The sequence below is a fragment of the Apodemus sylvaticus genome, chromosome 9 (assembly GCF_947179515.1).
Source record: "Apodemus sylvaticus chromosome 9, mApoSyl1.1, whole genome shotgun sequence".
Classification (NCBI taxonomy): Eukaryota; Metazoa; Chordata; class Mammalia; order Rodentia; family Muridae; genus Apodemus; species Apodemus sylvaticus.
Genome location: NC_067480.1, coordinates 27,137,085 through 27,163,444, shown reverse-complemented (window position 1 = coordinate 27,163,444; position 26,360 = coordinate 27,137,085). Strand labels below are relative to the sequence as shown.

General features: G+C 38.8%; 1 protein-coding gene across 3 annotated transcripts in view; it reads left to right on the top strand.

Moving 5' to 3' along the window:
- Dis3l2 (DIS3 like 3'-5' exoribonuclease 2) overlaps positions 1-26,360 on the top strand; it is a 345,312-nt gene that overhangs the window by 34,567 nt on the left and 284,385 nt on the right. For all 3 annotated transcript variants that reach the window (XM_052192653.1, XM_052192651.1, XM_052192652.1), the window contains exons 4-5: positions 546-599; positions 6,429-6,530. In XM_052192653.1, the coding sequence (XP_052048613.1) occupies positions 546-599; positions 6,429-6,530 (156 nt within the window). The remainder of the gene's footprint in view (positions 1-545; positions 600-6,428; positions 6,531-26,360) is intronic.

Genomic DNA, 26,360 nt, shown 5'->3' with positions numbered 1-26,360 from the left:
TTGGTGCTGGAGTCACATGAAGTTGAAGGCAGACTGGGTGGCCTAGCTGTGGGGGCCAGCATTGACATTTGCATTAAGAACTGTTAGGAACCATCTTGAATTATTAACTCATTCGGCTCTGCAGAGGAGCCAGAGTGAAACATGTACATCCAGTTCCTTGAGGCTAAGAATCCAGTTAGAAACCAGCTTGAAAAATGGTCCCAGAAACATAACATTGTGCCAAGGCCATGGAACTGAGAGAGCCAGCTAGGCATACTCTCCACACAGACAGCCTGCTTGGAGTCAAGGCTTAAACGTGAAGCTGACGAGTTGTCATGTCCTGCTCTACTCTGAGTGCCGGCATTTCCTGCCTGTGCTCATCCGAGCAGGGCAGCTGTCAGTGTGGGAACCTGGTGTTTCCTGCACCAGCCTTAATTAATTCTCATACCTCTCATTTGTTTTCTGAATCAAATTAAGAACTTTTCATCAGAATAACATACATAGAAAAAATCATAAATATCCAGCTAATAGTTTTTTCATAGATTTTGTTTTGTTTTGTTTTAAAGGGTGTATTGAGAATCAATCCAAAGAAGTTTCATGAAGCCTTCATTCCTTCTCCGGTAAGTTTATTAACTTTATAATAAACTTAATGTCATATTGAATATTTTAGATGTGCTCTGAACTTGAAATCATATACCTTGACTAAAAAGTAGAATAGTAAAACAAAATTGAGAATAGGCAAAGATTTGTTTCAAATTTAAATAAATAAAATTTGTTCACTACCCCTTCTGCCAGTCTTAAAGTCAAATGCCAAGTGAGAGGGATGACATTTGTTCTGAGGCTGCAGAAAGCAGCTGGCCTTGGAGACTACCCGCCAGCCCGTGTAACCGGACGCTCTCGGTTTATAGCTGAAAAGGATTCATAGGTTTTCCCACTGATTTAGGTTAATCTTTCCTAAACAAATATGCTATCTACTTTCATTCTACTGCATGAGCTAATCTGAACATTTGTCCAAAAATAATGTGTAATGCTTTTCTGTCTGTTTCTCCCTTCACTTTTGTGCAGGTGATCGGCCTTTGGTCAAGGCACTTTAGGTGTTGTTTTTAGGCTGCTTCTTGTATTCATGGCTTGTCTTAAGAAGAGCTTCTCTCTGGTTAAAGTAGTCTTGCATTGATAAGTAGTTAGCAACAGGCCTGTGTAGAAGGTTGTACCTGAAACTGGGAGAGCCATATTCTTGACTTCCCGGCCTAACTTTTCCAGGATGTTGTAATGGATAGCTACTTTTTTTTTTTTTTTTTTTTTAAAGTGGAAGAGACCGTAGGGATGAACTTCTGCTTAGAGAAATATGACATAGATATTTCAGTTAACATATTTTATTAGCTACATGGCAAGTTTAATAACATTGCCGTGTTGTTCATAGATAATTCTTATTACTGTTATTGTTATTACCACTACTACGGGAGCCTTATCTTTTTTCAAGCTTTGCTCAGTTTCTTTTTCTCTTTCCCATCAGATATCAAAGGTTCATATTTATTTCCAAGTTCAAGACTTGCTGTTCCATTAGTGAAAAGGCATTTTTGACGTTTTTCACACTGTTTTCTCTAAATCATAGTCTTTTCCTCGGACAAAACATATCTGTATTATGACTTGTAAAGTATCAACTTTGAGGTGATATTTTACCTCGGGAACCATCCTGTTATGTAGAGGAGTGTGTAGAGTTTGTTTACATGCATGTTAGATTCTAGAGTTTGCTCATACGATTGTCAAATGCAAGAAAGGTGCCATGTGTCATCTTAGAGTCAAGATTAGCTGTCTCAGTAGGCTCTGTCTAACCGTTTCTCATATTACAAAGGTTGGCTTTTTTTTTTTTTTGTAGCATTCTAGTTGGAAGAGTTTAATTAAGTCAAGAGTCCTCATGTGTGAAAAACAGTGATTTTTAAGCATGAAAATCTCACTTGATGGAGTAAGGAATTCATTCCATGAAGTATCTATGAACTGACCAGCATTCAGACCTCTCATCTCCTCTGTATGTGGATGTTTGCCTCGCTGGCTGGAAGGATAAGGGGACTGGAGCAGTTTGAAAAGTTTACTATAGCTTTTATTTTTCCTAAGTGTTCAGTCTTGAGTTCCCTGAAGGTAAATCCATGTTAGGTTAGCACTTAACAAATGTGAAGCCTAGAACCAAGGGACAGTTTCAAATATATAGAAGCTTATAAATCAGGGGCTGGAGAGGTGGCTCAGGGGTCAGGAGCTTGGGCTGCCATTGCAGAGGATTACCGTGTGGATCCCAGCACCACACCAGGCCCTCACAGCACTGTAACTTAGCTCCATGGAATCTGGTTCCCTCTTCTGCTCTGGTGGATACCTACATGCATGTGTGTGCATGTTCCCTTATACATAAATAAAAATAGTATTAAAATAAATTTTATGACAAATATACCTCTTTGTACCCATGTTTGTTTACATGTAGAATTCATATTCCATGGAAATTTAGGTTAACCTGCCTTCTACCCCCTTTCTTTCTCAAGCTTGATTCTTATCTTCTCTTGGTTCCTTACATCTAACAAGGCTCAAACATATGCATGTATGGCTATCTTACCAATAGGTCTGTGTTCTAGAGCCATGTTTCTTAGCAATACCGTCCCTTAGCTTGCATGAAATACAGACTGTTACCTTGGTGCTCAGGCCAATTTCAGGGGAACACATTCCTTTGCCTCTTAGAATTTCTTGCCAGATGAGGAGGGGTACAGAGTCTAGTTAGGGTCCTGCAAATTAAATTCATATTCTTTGCTTTACAAATGTTGTGTTATTTGCCTTAGTGCTGTTTGTTAACAATAGGAAGGAAAAGCAAAACATATCTATGTTTCTGAGGTTTATATTTGTTTTTCTATTTTTCTGTCATGTTCTATTTAGAAAGTTTCAGATGGATGTGGCATTAGGATTGTTTTTCTATACTATATATGTATGTTCTTTTATCTGGAACCCAATGGAATAGTCCCATTCTCCCAGAAACTACTAAATTCACCTCTGGGACGACTGGCAGTAAGAGCTGTTCATCAAGGCCTGATTGTAGGTGAATATAGTCTAATTTTGGATATTAGAATGATACTGCATTCTTTTGCAGATTTTGGGGCTCTTTTGGTAAATTTTAGTTTTCAGAGGCATTGTAGAAAGGACTTAAAAGAATTTAGTAGTATGGATTTCTGGCAAAGTATAGTTCATGTCCACATCAAGACCAAACTTCTGTGAATTGTAAAATGCCTACAGATAGACTAGGAAGTGCAATGTTGGGGCTTGAATGCTTGCCTGTAAGACAGGAAAGCATATGAAAAGAACCTCAGGTCTGACCATAGGAAATAGAAAGATTTTCTCATGTATAATATGGAGAGTTGACAAAATACCCTGTTTGTCACAACTTTAAATTCTAAGGCTTTTGGAGAGAGAAAAAAAGGAAATTCAATTAGATTAGGTTTATTTTTACTCTAGAAATGTTTACTGAGTGTTATTTGCCACGTGAAAATATCCACCTAGGCCAATGGGCTAAATCCTCGTCATCAGGTCTAAAAGACTCTTGTGTGTTGAAGCAACTTGATTTGGAGTCGTTGTAATTTCCATTGGTAGTAAGTAGATTGTTTTCTCATGGCAGATTACAAATGCACAGGATGCGTTACATGTGGCTACCTGCTAGTATCTTGGAATTCTTTGCAAAAGTAAAATACAAAGTGAAAATTAAAACAAATAACTTTTAAGTAAAGTAAGATAAGTGATAATATTACAACATCTTTTTATCTTATTTGAGTTGAGCCAAAGAAAAGGAATGGACAGCTTGTTGTTGTTGTTGTTTCTGTCCTGGAGTATATTGGTCTAAGAAGCTCTGTAATTTGTGTCTTATTGTGGGAGGCACGCTTTATCCAGCTGTGGAACTTATTTCTGGTCCAAAGGGACCTACATCTCACTAATAGAGGACACTCTGGCTGGCATGGCATTCCTATATTGTTTTCCTTCATTGTCTTTTTTTACAGTTAGGCGTTTCCACATTCCTTTTATTTTTCTATGGATGTTCATCATTCACTTTTGCCTCCTTCCTTACCCCCCACGCATTTTTAGATATTTCTTCTGTTCTTTCTAATGGATAAGGTGAGTTTTCTATCATTCGGGTGAAGAACTGAATTGTGTGTAGCCTCAAAATCCAATTAAGAGGAATAGTGTTGAACAGTTCCTAAGTTTAGGATCTTCTGTTTTGTTTTTTAAGACAAGATTTCTCTGCAAAGCCCTAGTTGTCCTGGAACTCGCTTTGTAGACCAGTCTGGCCCCTCAGAACTCAAGAGATGTGCCTTCCTTTGCCTTCAGAGTACAGGGATTAAAGGTGCCACCATCACCTGGCTTCAGTTTAGTACCTTTAAAATGACAGACTTGGCTGTAGATATAGGCTTCTGAGTGAATTGAAGAATTGCTACAATAGCTAGGGGTTGTCCTAGATTCTACCCATTCTCTCTTCTTGGTTCTTTAAGACAGTAATGTTGAAGTCTAGTCATCTAATCTTTTAATTTCTGAGCCGCCAAAGGATGAGACCAGCTGCTTGTTGAGGAGACATTGCACTGCTGATGTTTTGATACATGAATGGGTTAGGATGACCTCTGAACAGCTCTCTTCATTGCAGGGCGGTTCATAAGATCTGGTTGCTTTAAAGCATTGCAGAAGGCAACATTTGTTGGTGATGGGTCACACTTGTGTTGATCACATTCTATTTACCAGTCATTTCTCATCACAGGGTCGAACTGCCTTAATTCTTTGTGGCAAACATGGTAGCTGTTCCTTAGGGATGAAGGTGGGGTCAGATTTGGCAAAGTGTAGGCCACAGCTGCCAGTCATCACTAGACTGGAAATTGAATAAAAAAAAAAATCTGTTTTAAAATATCTCCAATTTGTTTGTAACTGGGAACTATAAAACATGCTAAGTGGTTAAAATCTTCCTCCTTTTTTTTTTTTTTTTCTGAGGTGGGGTTGGTGATTTTGGAATGCCCATTTTAACTAACTAGAATTTTATAGTACTCAAGTTATTTGAATGTTAAATATTAACAGTTTAAAGTGTCTGTATTATAAAAAGAGTGACTTTTCAGACACTTTTGCTATCAGCTCCTGTAAGGAACCCAACATTTAACTTCTATTTTATTCTCTGAAAAAGGAACACAATGACTTGGAAGACTAAAGAAGAGCACGTGTTTGTTGAGACATTTTTCTCTTGGCCTCTGATCCCTAAAAGCTTGTTTGTCCTTAGTTATTTCTTGCATTTAAGTGATTTTATCAAGAACATGCTGGCACCCGTTATATTTTGAAGTAGATGCCAGGTGAGTTTGCTGGGCACTGCACCATTTACAATGGGGCCCTTCTGGCTGTGAGACTGAGCATGCCTTAGGTGTCAGTGCTTCGTGTTCATGGTGTAGAGCTTCCCATGCTCCGACAGCAGGAGGCCGCAGGTGTAAAGATGCTTCATGAATCTTAATTTATTTTCATTTAAAATTTCATGTAGGAGTACTTTATTTAAATTATTTCCTTTCCCTCTCAACCCTCCAGTTCCTCCTCAGTCTCTTCACTACTCCTCAAATACGTAACATTACATGTTTGTATGCACATATGTGCATGTATATACTTATATGTTTATATATATATAAATGCATAAATATAACCTGCCGAGTCAATGTGGTGCTGTGTATGTGTTTAGAGTGTTCGGTAACCAATTAAGATGTTCATTTGAGGGGAAGGCTGATTCTCTCTCTCTCTCCCGCCAGTCATTAAGTTGCCCTGTATCTGAAGTATGTGATATCTTCAGTCAATAGGATTGACCTTTAATTTCTGGGAGGCAATTTAGGGCAACAGCAATAGCATATGTTATTTTGAGAGTCTTTTGGACTCCCTTGACCAACAACTTGAAAGTAGTTTTCTTGTTTTCTGGCACTGAAGTTTTAAATGTGATTCCTTATGAAAGCATATATTTTTATGTTTATTTAAAATTACATATAAATGTAAATGTTTACATATGTGTCTGTTAAATTAATATTAAGTTCTTATTCCTTTCATCTCTCTCTCTGCTTTCTTTGGGGTTTTTCTTTTTCCATTCTAAAGCTAAAAAAGATAACATAAGAATTTTTTTTTTGTTGTTTTATTAATCAGTCTACAGTCTTAGTTTTTTTCTTTATGTACTTTTCTTTGTTTTTGTCTGCCTTTAGTAGAGCTTTTTAAGTATTTGGTGATTTTAGCTTCTGGATTTGAATTGGTCTTTTTTGTTTTAATCAGAAGAAACTTAATTCCCTTTAGATTTGTTTTAAGCCATGGAGTAGTGTTCTTGTTAAGTTAGCAACAGATTTAGAGTATAAACACTCTTAAGGAAATAAATTTTGGCTCCAGGCCTTGGTAACTTGACTGTTCATTTATTTCTCCCTCCAACTTAGGATGGTGATCGGGACATTTTTATTGATGGAGTTGTTGCTCGTAATAGAGCCTTAAATGGGGACCTTGTGGTTGTAAAACTGCTTCCTGAGGACCAGTGGAAGGTGAGCTTAAATTTCTTTTTTCTAATTATTTTCTTCATAGGGTATTGTGCATTCCATGATGTACTTAGGCGTTGTGTGTGTGTGTGTGTGTGTGTGTGTGTGTTGTGGGTTATCGGCCCCTTGGACCCCAAGGTAAAATTGAGTTTTGCCTCTGAATAAGGCTATTGAATGGGGATTTGAAGTCTCTCTCTCTCTCTCTCTCTCTCTCTCTCTCTCTCTCTCTCTCTCTCTCTTTCTCTCTCTCTCTCTCTCTCTCTCTCTCTCTCTCTCTCTCTCCCCCCCCTCCCCATCTACCTTGTTAGATCCTTGCACTGAGTTTTGATATTCTTTTTGGTAAGAAAAGAGCTTGTAGGGTCTTGTCAAGTGTGAAATAATTTATTAATTTCCTATGCCGTGATAGTTGGAACAACAAATCCACAGAAATGGTGGTATTTTTCATCCATTTCTGCTTCTTATACTGAGACACACAGCAATATATGTTTAGTTCTGAGATTTAAGGCATGCGCATTGAGCCTGGATCTAGAGGTCTGATTTTGTGACTGCCCATGCTGCTGGAGCTAGTTAAGCAGCGAAGGGTTTGGCAAAACAGGTAGCATCCCTGCAGTTGGTACAGGCCAGGCTTTGAAGACAAAACTTACAGTTAGTATGTAAAAATGGAAGAAATCAAACCAGAAACTGGCTGTTGTTTGAACACTGACTGTATTGGGGACAAGTTTCATGTTACAGGGAGCCAGTGTGGAGACTGAGCCTTGGCCATGAGAGCTGAGGAGGGGAGAAGTTGGCATGTGAAGATAGACAGGAGTGGAGGCAGCTGTGAGACAGGGGAGCTGCAGACAGCTGTTAATTCTTGTATTTAAGCAAAATGACTGTGATGTCATTAGCTGAAATGGAGGACAGTGAGGAAAAGCATGTATTACTGTAAACGTCACTAGTTTTTCCTGGTTTTATTAATATTTTCCTTTTTGGATATATTATTGAACAAAACTTCAGCATCCTAGATGGTCTCACTGGCAAACCCTGCTAAACACTTAAAGAAAAAAATAGTCCTTGTCTTACAAAAGGAGCTACCCTTTTTCCTTCATTCTATGAGACCACCATTGTGAAATATCAGAGTATGAAACAACATAAAAGACCTAAAGATAAAGACCTCTCAGAAACACAGGTGAATAAGTATCCAACAGAATATTAGCAAAGAGACTCTAGGAGCATGTACTAAAAAGAGAATATGAATACATGGCGCTTGTCCTAGAAATGCAAAGTTGGCTTAATGTTGAAAAGCAATCTCTATAGCCCACCCTTTAACCAAATAAGTCTTATACCTTATTTCAACCAAGTATTAGTCAGTATACATTGAAAATGTATTTGACAAAATTCCATAATTGATCATGATACAAATCCTAGTACTGAAGAGTCTAGGGCAGGAGGATTCTGAGTTTGGGCTACAGGGTAAGACTCTGTCTTACCCTCTTGCTTCTTCTCAGTTTTGAAGGCAGAACTCTCTGCCACTAAGAATGACATTGCTCTAATGTCTTCTACATGTTCTCTTTGTTCTCAGTTCATGACATGACTTCCTGCTTTGCTGCAAATTTTTATCACGAATAGTTACGGGATGTAGGTGTCTGCCACCAAGCCTGCCGTCCCTGCTTTGTTTTAGAGGTTCAAGCCAGTACCAAAAGGAACTAGGAAAGAACTGTTTTATGATCATATATGTATGTATGTATGTGTATATATATACATATATATGTATGTGTGTGTACATATATATCTTTTGTTTTTATTTTTCTCTCATACAATACATCCTAATTGTTGCCTCCCTTCTATTCCCTCCTCCAACCATTGCTTGGATGACCAAGGTCTGGAAACTAGATAGCTTAGAGACCTAGGGTAGAACCAAACACTACTTACAAAGATTATTTTATTATTTAACTACATGGTTTTCTCTATAGAAAGTCCTAATGAGTCTGTTGAAAAAGAAGTGAGTTATCAAGATTGAAGAACTGAAGGTTTATATAAAAAAATCATTTATTTGTAGTTCTACATGTTGGCAATGAAAAACAGGAAGTTAAAAATTTCTGAAAATGCCATTTATAATAGGATAAAAATATGAAACAATTAGGGAACTTGAGAAACTTGAGCAAATATATAAGCAGTATACACTAAAACTATAAATAATAAGTGAGAGAAATGAAGAATTCTGGGAATGGGCAGAAATAGAAAACAGTTGATATTTTTAAGATTCCAGTTCTACGCAAACAGATCAAACTGATTCAGTGTGCTGCCTTCTTCCAATATCTGCAGTCTCTTTAAAGGATTTACAGGCAGCTTTTCAAGTTTATGTGGAAGAGTCAACAAAGAGCAAAAATGGAGATGTCACGCCCTTTGTTAAAGCTCTTGTAAGCAGAGCCAGCTAGGCTGCTGGAATTAAGGTGGACAGGAAGGTAAGATAGGGACCAGTAAAAGAAGGAAACAGAAGTTAAAAATAACTCAGATCCAAATGTTTATGTAAAAATACCAATTTGCTAGAAGAAAATTAAGTAAAAAATTTTAGATATCCAGATCTTAGACCTCAGATTTGGCCAATATTTCTTAAGTATAACAAAAGAAATTACAAAGTATAAAAAATGTCAATAAATTTGATTATGTCAAAAATCATACACTTTGTTGTTCTAGAGCCTCTGTTTGAAATAAAACAAGGTAAGTCACAGATAAGGGTAAAGATTTCAAAAAATATTTTCTGACTATGAACTTTTATTTAGAATATGAAGAAATATTAATTCAATTATAACCCAATTACAAAATGCATAAAATGTTTAACAGCTTTACTAGAGATATATGATGGTAAATATGGGAAAAGTATTCAACATAATTAGTCATTAAGGAAATACATAAAATTACAAGATACTGCACACCTACTAGAATAGCTAAAGTTAACAAGATTGACCATGTGTTGGTAAGGTTATGGAGTAACTAGTATTGTTGATGGGAAAAAATGGACAGTTCCTTTACAAAGGAGTTTGGTAGTTTCTTAAAATGTTCAGCATATGACTGATATATGATTCAACCATTCTGTTCTTGGTTGTTTACCTTAGTGAAATGAAATTATTGGCATATTAATTCTTATAAATGAAGTCTTATTCAGAGATTTGTTTCCAAGGTGGAAATAAATAGGCATCATTATGTGACTGAGCAAACTAATCATGGTATGTCCATTCAATGGAATACAATTCAGTAGTAAGACTAGAAAATGCCTGACGTGTACCACAGATACATGGATCTCAAAATAATCATGATGAATGAAAGAAGATAGGGGAGAGAATGTACTCTGTGATTTGATTTGTATAAAAATCTAGAAATGCAGACTAATTGTGACAAAAGAAAGACTAGTGGTGGCTTAGGGTGGGAGTAAGAGAAGTGCATATGTCCATTAATTTTTGTGAAATTGTTAATTGCTTGTATATTTCAGAACTTATCATTTTGTACTTTTAGTAAATGTAGTTTATTATGTGTTAGTTTTACCTCATTAATATTGTAGAAAGTACTGAAAAAGTTCTTTGCAAAAATGAGTTTGAAGTTTCAGGAAGAGATAGAAACTAGGCATGTATTTTTGGGAGTCATGAGCATATACATGTGTTTATAGCAACATTGGTAGGAGGATTACGTAGAGTCACAGTTAAAGAAGGGGAGAAACTTGAATCCTAAGTTTTTGTGTGTGCTACCATTTAGAGGTTAGGTGAGGACAGCATAGAGAGGCCCACATCCCTGTCATATGGGGACAAAACCATGATGGCCAGAGTATGCCTGCTGTAGCTATAGGGCTAGTACAGTCTGAGTATATAGTGAACTATCCTCTAGGTACATCCTCTAGAACCATCTTTAGATACAGTGAGATGGAGTCAAGAACCTCTGTCTTGTGGTCCATTCTCTGTGCAGAGAAGAGAGTTTAATTTTGTTGTCTATGGTTTTTGAGAATCTTTTTGGGTAGTCCAGGTTGACTTCAAAGCTGTTGTCTTCCTTCCTCAATACTTTTAATCCTAGGATTATAGACATGTGCCTTTGAATATACCTTGTTTGTTTCTACTAATCTCTCTTGGCTGGCAGGATTGAGCTTAGCGGAGAGTCAACAAGAAAGAGTAGAGTGTGGGTACTTTTTGTCCTCAGGGATATAAGGAGCATCTGAGCCCAAAGAGGCCAGAATGAGAGACATTTGATGCAAGAGCCTACCTAGTGTAAGTTGAGATGTGTCCACTGTAGGGCTGCCATGTTTAAAACAAGGCAGCATCAGAGTTCTGGAAACACAGAAGGCTGTTTATGTTCTCAGTTGCTTCTCTCTGAATTCTTCAGCAGTCAGTATTGTGGAGGATAGTTTTCCAGGGGTTAGAATGAGCGGTGGCATCTTTGCAAGTCAAAAGAATAAGAGTCCTTGAACCTTGAGTGCTGAGCACTAGTCTCAGTCGTCGAGTTATCCGTGCAGCATAGACAAACCTCTGACTTACAGGCCAGAGGCCTCTGGAGCCCCACGACTGAGGAGATGGCCCTCAGCAGAGAAGCTTGGGGGCTGAGAACTGTTCTTTCTTGTCTTTGAGAAAGATGGAGGTGGGAATGTCAGGCCTTAGACCTGGGCCTGTCTTTAGCCTACAAATTATTTATCTGGAGATTATGATAAATAAAAATTTTAATTCAGTAAGGCCTAGGTGGTGCTCCAAATTGTGCATTTCTAGTAAGTTCCCGAGCCATGTTGGTTCTCTTGTTTCTGGAGTCACACCTTAAGTAAAAGACTTACTCTGTGGAGCAGGAAGGAAAGTAAAGAAGCCGATAGGCGTCCTGGCCCTTGGACCTGAGCTCTTTTTGATGTGGGAAGGTGGTTGAGTGAGTAGTGTGTCTATTAACAGTTGCGGCTGGGCCATTGAGTCCCAGGCTAGATCTTTGTGCCCTCTGTCTATGAAAAGAGATGGACACGGACAGTCATAGGCTTGACTGGTAAGAAGCATCCCCTTCCTGCAGTTGCAGCCAAGGGTGGTGGAGGGCCGGAGGGGCTGCACTGTTGAGGGGCAGTTTTGATGTGCATGTGCTTCTTGAACTTGAAGAAGTTTGAGATTTGGAGGCCACTCTGGCTGCTTACTGTGTGTCTGTGGAGTTTCTCCATGGGGCTGCTGACGCTGGCTTGGTTCTTTTCAGATCAACTCCATTAGGCCTGTCTCTTAGGCCTCACTAGTCCGTGAATTTCCCAGCCTCTCAGTCTGAAAAGCTTGGAGGTCTATTTGCTATGACCTAGCTGTGACAGTTAGTGGTGACAGAATCAAATTAGAGAGAGGAAAACATTCGGACCGTCACTAGAAATTCCTGACATGTATAATATAGGTACCTCAAAGCATGCTGGCCAGTTGTATTACAGGTTTGCTAATATAAATCCATGTTGTTATTAACAGGGATCTCTAGTTAGTAGTGTAAGTGAAGTAAATTAATTGGCTTATTTGTCTTTATACTTGCTGTGTTCACTCTCTTGGGTATGTAAACTACAGTGCCTTTAGGGTTTTAGAGAAAAACAACAGTTCTTTTAGTTAGAGTTGTAAATAGTCAATTTATTTCACAGCATGCCTTTTTGGCAAAATAGATAGCTATAAAAGTATCAAGCTGTGAGACAATAATAAAACATAATTTGCTCTTACATAACAATTTTAATTTGAGAATTCTTTCAAATTTTTAGTGTTTGTATATAAGAGACATCTACTGAAGGATGTTTGAGGGACAGATGATAGTTTCTTTGCTTTGCCAGTTGGGGAACTAAGATACTGTGAGGGTATGTGGTTTGAACAGAGTTTTGAGCAGAGTCAGGGATAGAGAATCAGGATCTTTTGACCTGGGGCTCTTCTTCCTCATGTGTTCCAATGGGTGCTGATGGTGGCAGTTATGTCCAACAAAGCATTGGTCCTGTTTCTTCTTGGAGCTGCACTGGATAACCAGCAGCTTCTCCCATTCATTCTGCCCTGGGCTAGATCCTGGAGATATAAACAGAATAGGTCCCAGGTTTACCCTTAGGGAACCTTGTGGGCTGGTTAGAAGGGGATGGAAAGAATTATGGTAAGGTTTACAACATGGAAAGAAATACATCATTATTTGAGCAGCAAACACTGAGACAGTGGGGAAGGTGGCATAAAGGTTACATTAGAATTCAGGTTTGAGGGATGAGAGCTTTTGTTTTGTTTTATTCAAGGATGAGAATGATTTGTCAGGAGAGGGTTATGGAAACATCAGGTTTTAGACAAGAACATGTAGGTTGAAGTATTGCCTAAATGAAGTCGCTTTACTGACTCTCCCAAAGTTGTTGAAGAAGAGCGGGGTCTATCTGCTCTCAAAACCCTACCCTCTGTAGGAACTAGTGTCCCTGGCAGCTCTTACAGTTCCCTGAGATACTGCTTCAATTAAAAATGTTTGCTAGGGTCGGGGAGGTGAGTTTAATTGGTAATATGCTTGCTACACAAGCCTGAAGACCTGAGTTTGGCTCCTCAGTATCCACCAAAAAACAAAACAAAACAAAACAAAACAAAACAAAACAAAACAAAACAAAACAACAAAACAGGTACATCAGTGCACCTTGGTAACCCAAGTGCTGTGGGGTGGGGTGGAGTGATGGCAGCAGAGACGGAGGTGTCAGGGGCTTGTTGTCCAGCGTGTCTAGCTGAATGTCGAGCTCCAGCTTCAGCTAAAGGACCTGTTTCAAAAAGTAAGGTAGAGGGCTGTGTGGTAGTGTACTTCCTTAACCTAGCACTTGGGAAGCAGAGGTAGGCTGATCTTTTGGATTTGAGGCCAGCTTGTTCTGCAGAGTGAGTTTCTAGACAGCTAAAGCTACATAGACACCGTCTCCAAACAACAATCCAACATCAACCACATGATGAGTCAGAAAGGGCTAGGGGAAGACATCTTTTTTTTTTCTTTTTTAAAGATATATTTACTTTATTTTTTATATGAGTAACAGTCTTCAGACATACCAGAAGAAGGCACCAGATCCCATCACAGGTGGTTGTGAGTCACCATGTGGTTGCTGGGAATTGAACTCAGGACCTCTAGAATAGCAGTCAGTGCTCTTAACCACTAAGCCATCTCTCCTGCCCAGAAAGTAAGAAAAGCCACCATGTTTCACCTGGTTTTGAACCGAAGACTTCTCGAACATTAGGTGAGCATGTCCACTATATTATGAAACACCCTAGGGGACGACCTCTGACATTGACCTTTGTCTTCCACATTAGTGCCCACCAGCAGGTCCACTAGCCCACACATGTGTATAACACACACACACACACACACACACACACACACGGTTTTGATTGCTGGTGTTTTGACTTTTTTCTTTGGTTCTTCTGTTTCTTCTCATCCTTTTCTCAATTTAAAATATTCATCCTTCATAATATTATTCAGTCTTACCTTTCATCTTTTGTGCATATATGATGTGGTGTGTGTGTCTGTCTGTCTGTCTGTGTCTGTCTGTGTCTGTGTCTGTGATGGGGTACATGTGAGGTCAGTAGACAAGCTCAGGTTTTGGTTCTTGCCTTTTTGCCTCGTTTGAGTCAGGGCCTCTTCACCACTGTGAGCCTGGTTGGCTGGCAGGTGAGCCTGTGGAGGTTCTCTTGACTCTGACTCCTGATTCCCATCTTTCTGTAGAATTTCCATGGAGTTACAGATGCTTGTGTTATTGAGACCAACTTTTTAAATCTTTACTTTAGTATTATGTTTTTTGGGAATCTGAATTCAGCTTGTCAGGTTTGCACAGTAAACACTTTTATACACTGAGTTATATCCCTGGCTCTCTGTCCATCTTTTAAACAATAGAAAATATATCCCGTTATTTTCCGTCTCTTAATACTCCAGTATATTATACTATAAGAAACATATATAAGCCTGACGATTGAGAATTTTGTTATGTGTGCTCTAGTAGCAGTTAGTGTGTTTTGCATCTCATTCTTTAGTAACTCTACTTCAGTTTTATGAATGCAAAAATGGGACTTACATAGCTTAATGTAGTTAATTAATAATAATATAACTAAGGAGTAAATTGGGTTCAGATTTATGTTTCCTGATTTTATTATCTCATTGATATTTGCTAATCCAGGAATAATCAATGAAGGAGTTATTTGATCTGTAGATGGGTATATCTGTACCATAGAATTTGCTTGGATTTAGAAAAAAAACATATGTTTTAGCATTAGATAGCATCTTAAGTTGCCACCATGAATAATGAAGTAGACTTTATCAGTTGCAATGTCTGAAGCCTAGTGTCAGCCTCAGAAAATAATTTAGGAAAAATTACTTAGCGCTCTGGAAGCTGTGTGAGGACTGGGAGGTGCAGCAGCCAGGTGTTGGTAATAGACTTCGGAGCCTGACCACCAGGTACCTGATGGCTGACCTGACAGTGAAGCCTAACGCAAGAGCCACGGTGCACTGGTCAGAGCAGATAAAAGGGGTGATAGACCTAGATGCTGTCCTGGCTCAGTGAGAACGGAGGGCAAGCAACACAGTACAGGTTTTCAAGGAGCAAATAGGTAGTTGTGGAGAGGTAGCACTCCAGAGATGTGGCACTTGAGTGTTAGTGCCAGTCACCCAAATTGGAGCCCCGGGAGGCACACACAGGGAGCATGGTCCAGAGCAGAAGTAGAATTCTGAGGAGCAGAATTCTGGGAATTTTTTGGTTATAACAAAGGATGCTTGGTTCTGAAGGATGGTTTGGAAAGGAAGCCTTCCATGAGCTCGACTGGGAACTGAGGTGAACAGCTTAGCAGATGCAGCCGTAGTAGTCAGCTGTGGGAAAACTAGAGTCAAGGAGGCTGACAAGATGGTGTTAACATTAGACTCAGTCAGAGAACTCAGTGGGAAATAGCGTCACTGAAAGAGAGCGAGGTCAAGTGAAGGTTTTGCTCACTGGGACTTAGCCTTTGCATTCTTGCAACTGAATTTTAAAAGTGTGATAAGTCAGGCTGGGTTCTGCTTGATATATTGATAGGGACTGATCCACTCATACTGATCATCTCATGTATTGTTGGTCCCTTACACTGGTGAGAGAGGACACGTGGGAGGAAACCAGGCAGCTATTGTGCTGGCTAAGTCTAGATCCCTCTCAAGACACCAGTGGGTCAGTCAGCTTACAGTGAAACACAGTATAACTATGACCAGCCAGTGCACATTGGCCAGCATATCTGTCGTGTGCTTACTAAGCAAGCTTACTTTTGTGCAAGGTAGTGATGCTCAAGCTGCCAAAGCTTGGTTGAATGTTTTTAAGAGAAGACTGGCTCAGAAAGGAATAACTTGACTTTGAAAGAATAAAGGAAGTACTGATAGGAGTGCTGCTCTTGTTCTAAATTAAACGAATACAAAAATCAAAGTGTACATTTAATCCCTAATTTTCAGTGGCTGTTCCAAACCTTTTCAGAGTCACAAGACTTTGGACCAGTACAGTAAATTGTTTCCTTTGACAATCAACATTTACTTCAAGTGATTGTTTGAAAGTTTTGTCTTCCAAGTTCTTCTTTAAATATGCACCCATCATGCTAGATTATATTTAATCCAATCTCTTACATAACCACTATCGTTTTGGATTGTTGTCAATTCCAGTGGAATTAGAATTTCTTAGGACTGTTTGCTTTCCCTGTCTGCATGGTGGTCCCAGAAAGGACTTGGAAGGTACTTGATGATGGAGGGAAGGTTGGGAGCCTCCACCTGGAGTGGTACGGAGGGTAGCTGTATCTACTCCCACGATCAGGTTTTCCTCAGATTCTTATGTACACAAACCTATTTTTAACAGTCATCTTTTCTCCTTCAGTGTTGCCAACTCTGGGCTCAAATGCTTCAGGTTCTTGCCTGTTTTAAACATGTCTTTAGATCTTTGTAATTCAGGTTGAAATGTCTGAAATAAAGAATGTATCATTTAAGGATAGAGCAGTTTATTTGTGCTGGAAAACTCCCAATTAATATTTTAGGATTATATGTTAAAAATGAATTTCATTCTTCCTTAATTCCATGGAGATGGTTTGGCAAAATCCATATTCATTGCAGTGAATGAGTTAATGTAGAAAAGATATGGCAAAAATGACAAATGAATGCTCCAAAATGTCAGATTTTTTTTTACTGTTATTTCTAGAAATGAAAACTATAAAGCCATACTATGGCCAAGATCACATAGTTCAAATGCATTATTTGTAGCTCTTCAGTTTGCTACTGGTAACAATTGTACATAGAGATATAAAATATTGTTGACTTAGACTGTCTGACTGTCAAATAGTCTACATGGTAGGTAAGCTTATAGTGTGGTATAGTGTGATTTATATCTTACTGATACTCTTCTCCAGTAAGATCCTCCAGTCTTTTTGCTTTGCATTATCTTTACTCCAGAGCTTAGACTAGATGGAACTGTGAACATATATTCCTCTTGCCGTGTACTCCTATGGCAGAAGGAAGCCAACATTTAATACTGGTCTAGAAATGGTAGAGTCTTTTCTACTTGTTTGTCAGAATGGCTCTACCTAACCAGAAGAGGAACAAGAGGTTCAGTCCTCCCAAGAGTGTGTAGGCAGGGGTAGCAGGATCTATTTGCCAAATGGTGTTTGTGGCTGTCACACTGGATTAATTATACTCATTATATGTTGCATGCTGAGTAGCCATTTGAAAAATATATGCCAGTGCTCGTGGGATGAGCTTCTACACCACTTACTGCAAATTCATTCCAATTAATGAAAACAGAATTCAGAAGTAGCTGAAAGTGATCCAGATGGTCTTCAAGGTCACCCTTGGTTAGGTAATCAGGATTTAAAGAACATTCTGTGATACAAAGTAATTTTGTTGTTTTTCAAATTAAGTTGATGGTGCAACAGTATAGTTTTAATAAGTGGGAAGCTAAAAATGTTATATTTTAAAAAACTATACTGGGATTTATCTGTAATATTTACAAACCATAACAGTATCCCTAAGGGTATAGTACTGCTGCCTCCTACTGTTGTTCAGATTCTCTTTTTTATTTTAAGCCAATAGGTCTACCTTATTCAGTAATGATATAGGATGGGTGTGTGTGTGTGTGTGTGTGTGCGCGCGCGCACGCGCGCGTGCACCCCCCCCCACATACAAACACACATACACACAGACACACACTACTGTCTTATGAACCTAGGTAATATATACTAGGCAGAAATATTTTGTACAATGGGCTATTGAGAAAACAGTGGTAGAATTGGAGAGCCTCATATATTTTAGTGTTTTGAAACTTAAAATGCAAGAGACAAGATGAAGCTGGTAAATAAAATGTGAGGAGTGGTGTCAGATCTTATAATGTCTTGCTGTGTAAGAAAGTCTAATATTAACATGTAAGCATTGGAAAAGCCATAGACTTCTCTGGAGAGTGGATAATCACAGTTGTATACTAAAATATTTTGGCTGGTTGGGTGCATGACTTAAAGGGAAGGGGGAAAGATGGTGGGAGATTGATGGAAACATTTGTTCAGAGAGCCTTATGGAGGAATGATAAGCCACGATGGCATTGAGGAAAGTGAGTTGACTTTAGGCTTGAGTAAATCTGGTGATTGTTAGTAAACAAAGTAGAAGGTAGAAACTAGAAACTAGGATGAGTCTAATTCTTCGTGCTTAGGTCAATGAGGGGATATCAGCATTATTTGCTATGGTAGGATCTAGAAAAGGGAGTAGGCTCAGAGACTAAGGCAGGAAGAATTCATTTGGTCTTGAGTTTGATAGGCATAGGAACATAAATTTGTAAAGCTAGAAGGGAACTTTCTCTTAGGATTTAGAGCTAAGGTTTGAGACTTTGACTAGAAGTAGATGCTTGGTGGATCTCAGTGGCTTCATTAAATGGAGATTTTTATGAAGAGATAGTAGGAGATTTTATGAAAAGAAGTATGGAACCTGAGGAGTACTGAAGCATAGTGCATCTGCAGGGAAGAACATCCAGTGAAGGGGAGCGAAAGCCAGGGCAGAAAGACACATGAGAGCATGTGGTCCTGGGAACAGGACAGGGACATCTGCAGGAGGGGTGCAGAGAAAGAACTCTCCCTGGGAAGTTAGTTTTGGTTAATATAGGACATCTGTGATATTGATTGTTGGAGCAGTTTTGGTGGAGTAAGAAGGCAGGAACCAAAGCACCTTTAGTCAAGGAGTGCATATGAAGACCCAGCAAGACCAGTGATCTCAGAATAAGGACAGGCAGCTGATGTCCACTGTTGTTTTGAGATGGAAGAAAGTTAAATATAGTGTTTTAAGTTGGGATTCTTGCTCAGGTAGCCTATGTGAAAAATGTGCAATTTTGATTTCATTATTTATATTTTAATTAGGAAGATCTCACCAGAGATTCAGAGCTAGAGTTTGAGAACAGAGCGATGAGAACAGACAGACACAATGTGAGAAACGGGAAGAGGCAGAGAGCAGAGGACTCGGCCATGGGACTGAAGGCAGACACAGAGGCAAGCCGAGAACGCCAGACAGGGGTTCAGAAGTAATGCACCAGGGCAGTTGGCCAGGATAAGGGAGCTATCTCAGTGAACAGTTTTGGGGAGCATAGGAACTTTGTACAGGAGGACTTGACAAACTTCTGGAAAAGGCTAGATAGCAAACATTTTAGACCATGGGCCTTCCAGATTGATCACAGCTTCTTTGCTGTTTTTATTTCTGTATGTAAATGAACATGTATGGCTGTGTTTCAACACAGCTTATAGAAATTATAGGATTTGGGCTTCCAGCTGTAGTTTCCAGCTCTGTTGTAGAGGTTGTAATTATACCTTATGAAGGACCTTGCTTCTCCTCTGTAAAGAATCTGGTGAGTCTGAATACAGGTTTCTTTTTCTCATTTTTAAAACGTATGTTGACTATGCTAGAAAATGTCTGACTCTTGACTCTGTTCCAAAATCTACTAATTCAACATTGAATATTCTTGAGTATTTAGATTTTAAGTTAGAAAATATTAAGAAGTCTTTGTCTCTGTAAGTTCTTAGGAATTAGTTGTCTGAGTTCTGTATTCTCTTTCTTTTTTCCTGTATTTTCTCTTTAAGGTGAGAACATTTAGTTTAAAGTCAATTAAGAATTCTAGGGGGCAGAAGTTTGCTGTGGCTATGCAGGCTTGAATGGTTCTCTGTGTCCTACTCTGAGCTGTTGGGTGCAGTGAGGGGACCTCAGGGAAGCTCTGAAATTGAGACATGGCTACAATTGGGGAAGACTTGATTGGAGAACACTGTCCAAGTTCTAGAAGCTGTGGAAGCTAATCACGTATCCAACAACTTTGCTGAAAGTGTTTATTGGTTCAAACACTGGGAGTAACTGGGATCAGTGGGACCCAGGCATGCAGGAACTCTGCCAGAACAGTGGCACGGGTTCCCTCTGGTTTGTCTGGGCTGGTGCCCTGAGCAGACCTTGGGTGCAAACTCTGTAGCCAGTTCTACAACACCCAGAGGAAACTCCACTCTCAGGCGCTTTTACACACTCAGGATCCCAGGATCCCAGGAACTTGGTCACACCAGGATCTCAGGGTCCCAGAGGCAGCTTGACTCCCAGGAGCTCAGACACACCCAGGATCTCAGAATCCCAGGATTCCAGAATCACAGGATCACAGAGACAGCTTGACTCTGAGTTCTGACACAACCAGGATCACAGCAAAGACAGGCTCCAGTCAGATATAGGGAGGGCAGGTAGCACTAGAGATAACCAGAGGATGGGAGGTGTAAGAACATAAGCAACAGAAACCAAAGTGACTTGGCATCATTAGAACACAATTCTCCTACCATAGCAAGTCCTGGTTACACCATCACACCAGAAAAGCAAGATTCAGGTCTAAAATCACTTCTCTTGATGATGATGATAGAGGACTTTAAGAAGGACAGCCTTCCGTGCACAGCCCACCAGGACAAAGTGATCTCCTAGCAGCACTTTCACTTCTGAGTGTAGAGGTGAGATCTCCACCTTCTCTCTGGAGGGGAACAGCTAAGGAGCACACAGGACATATGATCAGTGGAGCAGCTGGGATGGAAGTCTTCCCACCACCATTTGCACCAGGGAACCGGGCTACTCCACAGCCTTCTGTGCACAGCCAACCAGGAAAGAGTGATCTCCCAGCAATGCTTTCACTTCTGATCCTGGAAGTGAGATCTCCACCTTCTCTCTGGAAGAGAACAGCTAGGAGCGCACAGGGAATATGATCAGTGGAGCAGCTGGGACTTAGAGGTTTTCAGGCTTCCATTTGCACCAGGGATCCAGGCAGCTTCACAGCCTTCTGTGCATAGACCCTGACAGAAGAGAGTTGGTCACCCAGGAGTTCGGACACAGGCTTACAGGCCCACAGGAGGGACAAGCTCCGGTCAGAGACAGCAAGACCAACTAGCACCAGAGATAACCAGATGGCAAAAGGCAAGCACAAGAACCCTACTAACAGAAACCAAGTCTACTTGGCAACATCAGAACCCAGTTCTCCTACCACAGCAAGTCCCAGATACCCCAACACACCGGAAAAGCAAGAGTTGGATTTAAAATCATATCTCATGATGCTGATAGAGGGCTTCAAGAAGGACTTAAATAACTCCCTTAAAGAAATACAGGCCGAGCCAGGCAGTGGTGGCGTACACCTTTAATTCCAGCACTTGGGAGGCAGAGGCAGGCGGATTTCTGAGTTCGAGGCCAGCCTGGTCTACAGAGTGAGTTCCAGGACAGCCAGGGCTACACAGAAAAACCCTGTCTCGAAAACACACATACACACACACACACACACACACACATACACACAAGAAATACAGGATAATGTCAGTCAATAGGTAAAAGCCCTTAAAGAGGAAACACAAAAATCCCTTAAAGAAATACAGCAGATCAGGCAGAAACCCTTAAAGACGAAACAAAAAAATCCCTTAAAGAATTATAGGAAAACACAAGCAATCAAGTGAAGGAACTGAACAAAACGATCCAGGATTTAAAAGTGGAAGTAGAAATAATAAAAAAAAATCACAAAGTGAGACATCTCTGGAGATAGAAAATCTTGGAATGAAATCAGGACTCATAGATGCAAGCATCTACAACAGAATACAAGAGATAGAAGAACCTCAGGTGCTGAAGATACCATAGAAAACATTGACTCAACAGTCAAAGAAAATGCAAAATGTATAAAGCTGGTAACCCAAAACATCCAGGAAATCCAGGACACAATGAGAAGACCAAACCTAAGGATTATAGGTATAGAAGAGAGCAAAAATTTACAACTTAAAGGGCCAGAGAATCTCTTCAATACAATTGTAGAAGAAAACTTCCCTAACCTAGAGAAAGAGATGCCCATGAACATACAAGAAGCCTTCAGAACTCCAAACAGACTGGACCAGACAAGAAATTCCTCCCAGCACATAATAATCAAAACACCAAATGCACTAAACAAAGAAAGACTATTAAAAGCAGTAAGGGAAAAAGGGCAAGTAATTTATAAAGGCAGACCTATCAGAATTACACCAGACTTCTCACCAGATCTGATAAAAGCTAGAGAAGATCCTGGGCAGACCACTTACAGGCCCTAAGAGAACACAAATGCCAGCCCAGGCTTCTATACTCAGCAAAACTCTCAATCATCATAGATGAGAAACCAAGATATTCCATGATAAAACCAAATTTACATAGTACCTTCCCACAAATCCAGCCCAATAAAAGGATAATAGATGGAAACGGCCAACTAAAGGATGGAAACTACACCCTAGAAAAAGCAAGAAAGTTCCAACAAACCCAAAAGAAGATACCCACACAAACATTAAAAATAACAGGAAGCAACAATCGCTATTCCTTAATATCTTTTAACATCAATGGACTCAATTCCCCAATGAAAAGACATAGACTAACAGAAATATTTTTCATGTAAATCTTCAAATTTATCAGAAAATCTTTGCAATTCCTCTTTCAATTAATTTAGTAATTTTTTATGTCTACCATTTTATCTGCATTATTTTTCATGATAATCTTCAATTTTAGCATGTTTTTCTATATATCTCTTCTATTTTATCAGAAATATTTTCCATGTAAATCTTCAACTTTATCAGAAAATGTTTATAATTCCACTTTCAATCAACTTAGGAATGCTTTTATGCCTACCATTATTATATTTATATAAAATTTCCATGATAATCTTCAATTTTAACATTTTTTTCTACATTTTTCTACAATTTTATCAGAAATATTTCCATGTAAATCTTCAATTCTATCATAAAATATTTATTTCATTTTTCAATTAATTTAGCAATGCTTTTTATGTCTACCACTTTACTCTTTAATTTTCCATGAAAATGTCAATTCTAGCATGTTTTTCTATATATCTCTTCTATCAGAAATATTTTCCACATAAATCTTCAATTTTACAATAAAAAAAATGTTTAGCCAACTCCTAGAATTCTTAACCTAGAGATTTATGCTTTTGATTTCCGTAGATTGGAAAAAATAATGAAGTGCTTTCAGGTTTTAATTTAATAAAAATTTTAATTAAACAAAAAAGAATATATTTAATAAAAAATAACAAAAGAGAAAAAAAATACAGGAGAATACAGGTAAATATCTAGAAGCCCTTAAAGAGGAATTACAAAAATCCCTTAAAGAATTACAGGAAAACACAAGCAAACAGGTGAAGAAAATGAATAAAACCATTCAGGATCTAAAAATGGAACTAGAAACAAATCACAAAGGGAGACATCTCTGGAGATAGAAAACCTAGGAAAGAGATCAGGAGTCATAGATGCAAGCATCACCAACAGAGTATAAGAGATAGAAGAGAGAACCTCCGGTGCAGAGGATACCATAGGAAACAATGATAAGGCAGTCAAAGAAAATGCAAAAAGCAAAAGGCTCCTGACCCAAAACATTCAGGAACTCCAGGATACAATGAGAAGACCAAAACCTAAGGATAGTATGTATAGAAGAGAGCAAAGATTCCCAACTTAAATGGCCAGTAAACGTCTTCAACAAAATTATAGAAGAAAACTTCCCTAACCTAAAGAAAGAGTATGCTGGGTGGTGGTGTCGCACGCCTTTAATCCCAGCACTTAGGAGGCAGAGGCAGGTGGATTCCTGAGTTCGAGGCCAGCCTGGTCTACAGAGTGAGTTCTAGGACAGCCAGAGCTACATAGAGAAACCCTGTCTCAAAAATAAACAAACAAACAAACAAACAAATAAATAAATAAATAAATAAAATAAAAACAAAACAAAAGAAGAAAGAGACGCCCATGAACATACAAGATACCTACAGAACTCCAAATAGACTGGACCAGAAAAGAAATTCCTCCCAGCACATAATAATCAAAACAAAGAAAGAATATTAAATGCAGTAAGGGAAAAAGCGCAAGTAACATATAAAGGCAGACCTATCAGAATTACACCAGACTTCTCACCAGAGATGATGAAAGCTAGAAGATTCTGGGCAGATGTCATACAGACCCTAAGAGAACACAAATGCCAGCCCAGGCTACTATACCCAGCAAAACTCTTAGTTACCATAGATGGAGAAAAACAAGATATTCTATGATAAAATCAAATTTACACAATATCATTCCACAAATACAGCCCTACAAAGGATAATAGATGGAAACCACCAACACAAGGAGGGAAACTACACTCTGGAAAAAGCGAGAAATTAATCTTTCAACAAATATACACAAACATACTTCTACCTCTAACAACAAAAATAACAGGAAGTAACAATCACTTTTCCTTAATATCTTCAATATGAAAATTAATATTACCATTATATCCTAATCAATTGAAATTCAAAAATATGAGGAATTAGAAATTTGTTTGCTGTCACCCAGTGGTCTCTCTAATTTGGTAATTGGAGAGATATGTTCAATATTGTACAATCCATATACACTTTCTGCTTGTTTGTATGGGAGGTGGCTTGTAAGAGAACAACAGATAGTGAGACTGAATGTTTTGCTTGATATTTATAATTATAGTATCAATTTTGGAGAAGATGACCTTATAAGTTACTCTTTTTTCTGAGATGAATGTTTTTCAAAATCATCACAGCCAATGAACCAAAATCTTACTTTCAGCTAATGTCAGTGCCCCCCTCCAAGCACAACCATTGTTCATTGAAACAGTTGATGATGACTTCATGGATAGACCATCTTAACACACACACCATTTCTTTTCTTTCTTTTTTTTTTTAATATTTTTATTTTCTATATTCTTTGTTTACATTCCAAATGATTTCCCCTTTCCCGGATCCCCCCTCCCCATATGTCCCATAAACCTTCTTCTCTCCATCCCTTCTCCAATCACCGTCCTCCTTTTTCTCTGTCCTTATATTCCCTTCCCATGCTAGATCAATCCTTTCCAGGATCAGGACCCTCTCCATACTTCTTCATGGGAGTCATTTGCTATGCAATTTCACATACACCATTTTTTAAATGAGTGTAACCTGTTCCCTGTGGGCTTAGAATGATGACAATCACTCAAGTCAAGTAGCTTTGACCATAGCAGGAAATCTATATCCAAATAATTGTGCTTACAATTCATTCCTTGGCGCAGCAGAACTATCAACTCTTAGCTACTACAGAGGTAAAATCCTTGGGTGATGTGAGGGACATTGAAGTAGAGCCTTATTACAATGAACTCCAATGTCTTATAATTGTTCTTATTTTGGGTTTGTACTACAGTAAGAGCCAAGATTTTAAGCTCCACTAAAAACAAAACAAAGAAATAAATAAAAAGACTTTATCTTTTTATGCCCATTTAATAACATGTCCATCATTTTTATGATTGGTATGCAGATATATATTGTGTTGAATATAATAAAAATAAAAATAATAAAAAAATAATTCTAGGGGTTGGAGAGATGGCTCAGTGGTTAAGAGCAGGGACTGCTCTTCCAGAGGTCCTGAGTTCAAATCCCAGCAACCACATGGTGGCCCACAACCATCTGTAATGGGATATGATGCCCTCTTCTGATGTGTTTGAGGACAGCTACAGTGTACTCATACACATAAAAATAAATAAATAATTCTTTTTTTCCAAAAAGAATAAATAAATAATTCTTTTTTTCCAAAAAGAATTATTTATTTATTATATATAGATACATTGTAGCTGTCTTTAGACATTCCAGAAGAGGGTGTCAGATCTCGTTTTTGAGATGGTTGTGAGTCACCATGTGGTTGCTGGGAATTGAACTCAGGACCTCTGGAAGAGCAGTAGGTGCTCTTAACTACTGAACCATCTCTCCACCCCAAATAAATAATTCTTAAAAGAAAAAAGAATTCTGGGAGCTAAGGAGTTATTAATAGCTCAGTTGGCAAAGTTCTCACCCAGAGTGCACAAGGCACTGGGCTTGATCCCTAGCCTCACATCAAGCAGGCCATGGTGGCACAGGCCTGCAATCTATGAGGACCTCAGGATGAAAGGGTAGGTTGATCAGAAGTTTAGAGTCATTCCAGACTGAAGAGAGAGGTCAATGCTAGCCTGACCTACAAGAGACACTCTCAAACAGCAACAACAATATAAACAAGTAAACCTGGATGTATTCACCACAGCTTTAGGTCCAATAAAACCTTTTTGTTTTATGTAAGTATGTATATATGTATGTATGAATGTAAGTATGTATATCCATGTGAGTGCATGTGCCATGTTCTTTCCTTCTACTGTGTGAGTCCCAGGGATTGAAATCAGTCTTTAGTCTTGGCTGTAAGCATCTTCACCCTCTGAACCATACTGATGGTCTGTTTTAGGTGTTTTTTGATCAGGCTAGAAATGAATCTTGCAGATGATGTTCTAAATGATGTATTTGGAATAGAGGCCACATTGTCCATCTTAACTCTCTGACATGACTCTCTGTTCAGTATGGCTTAG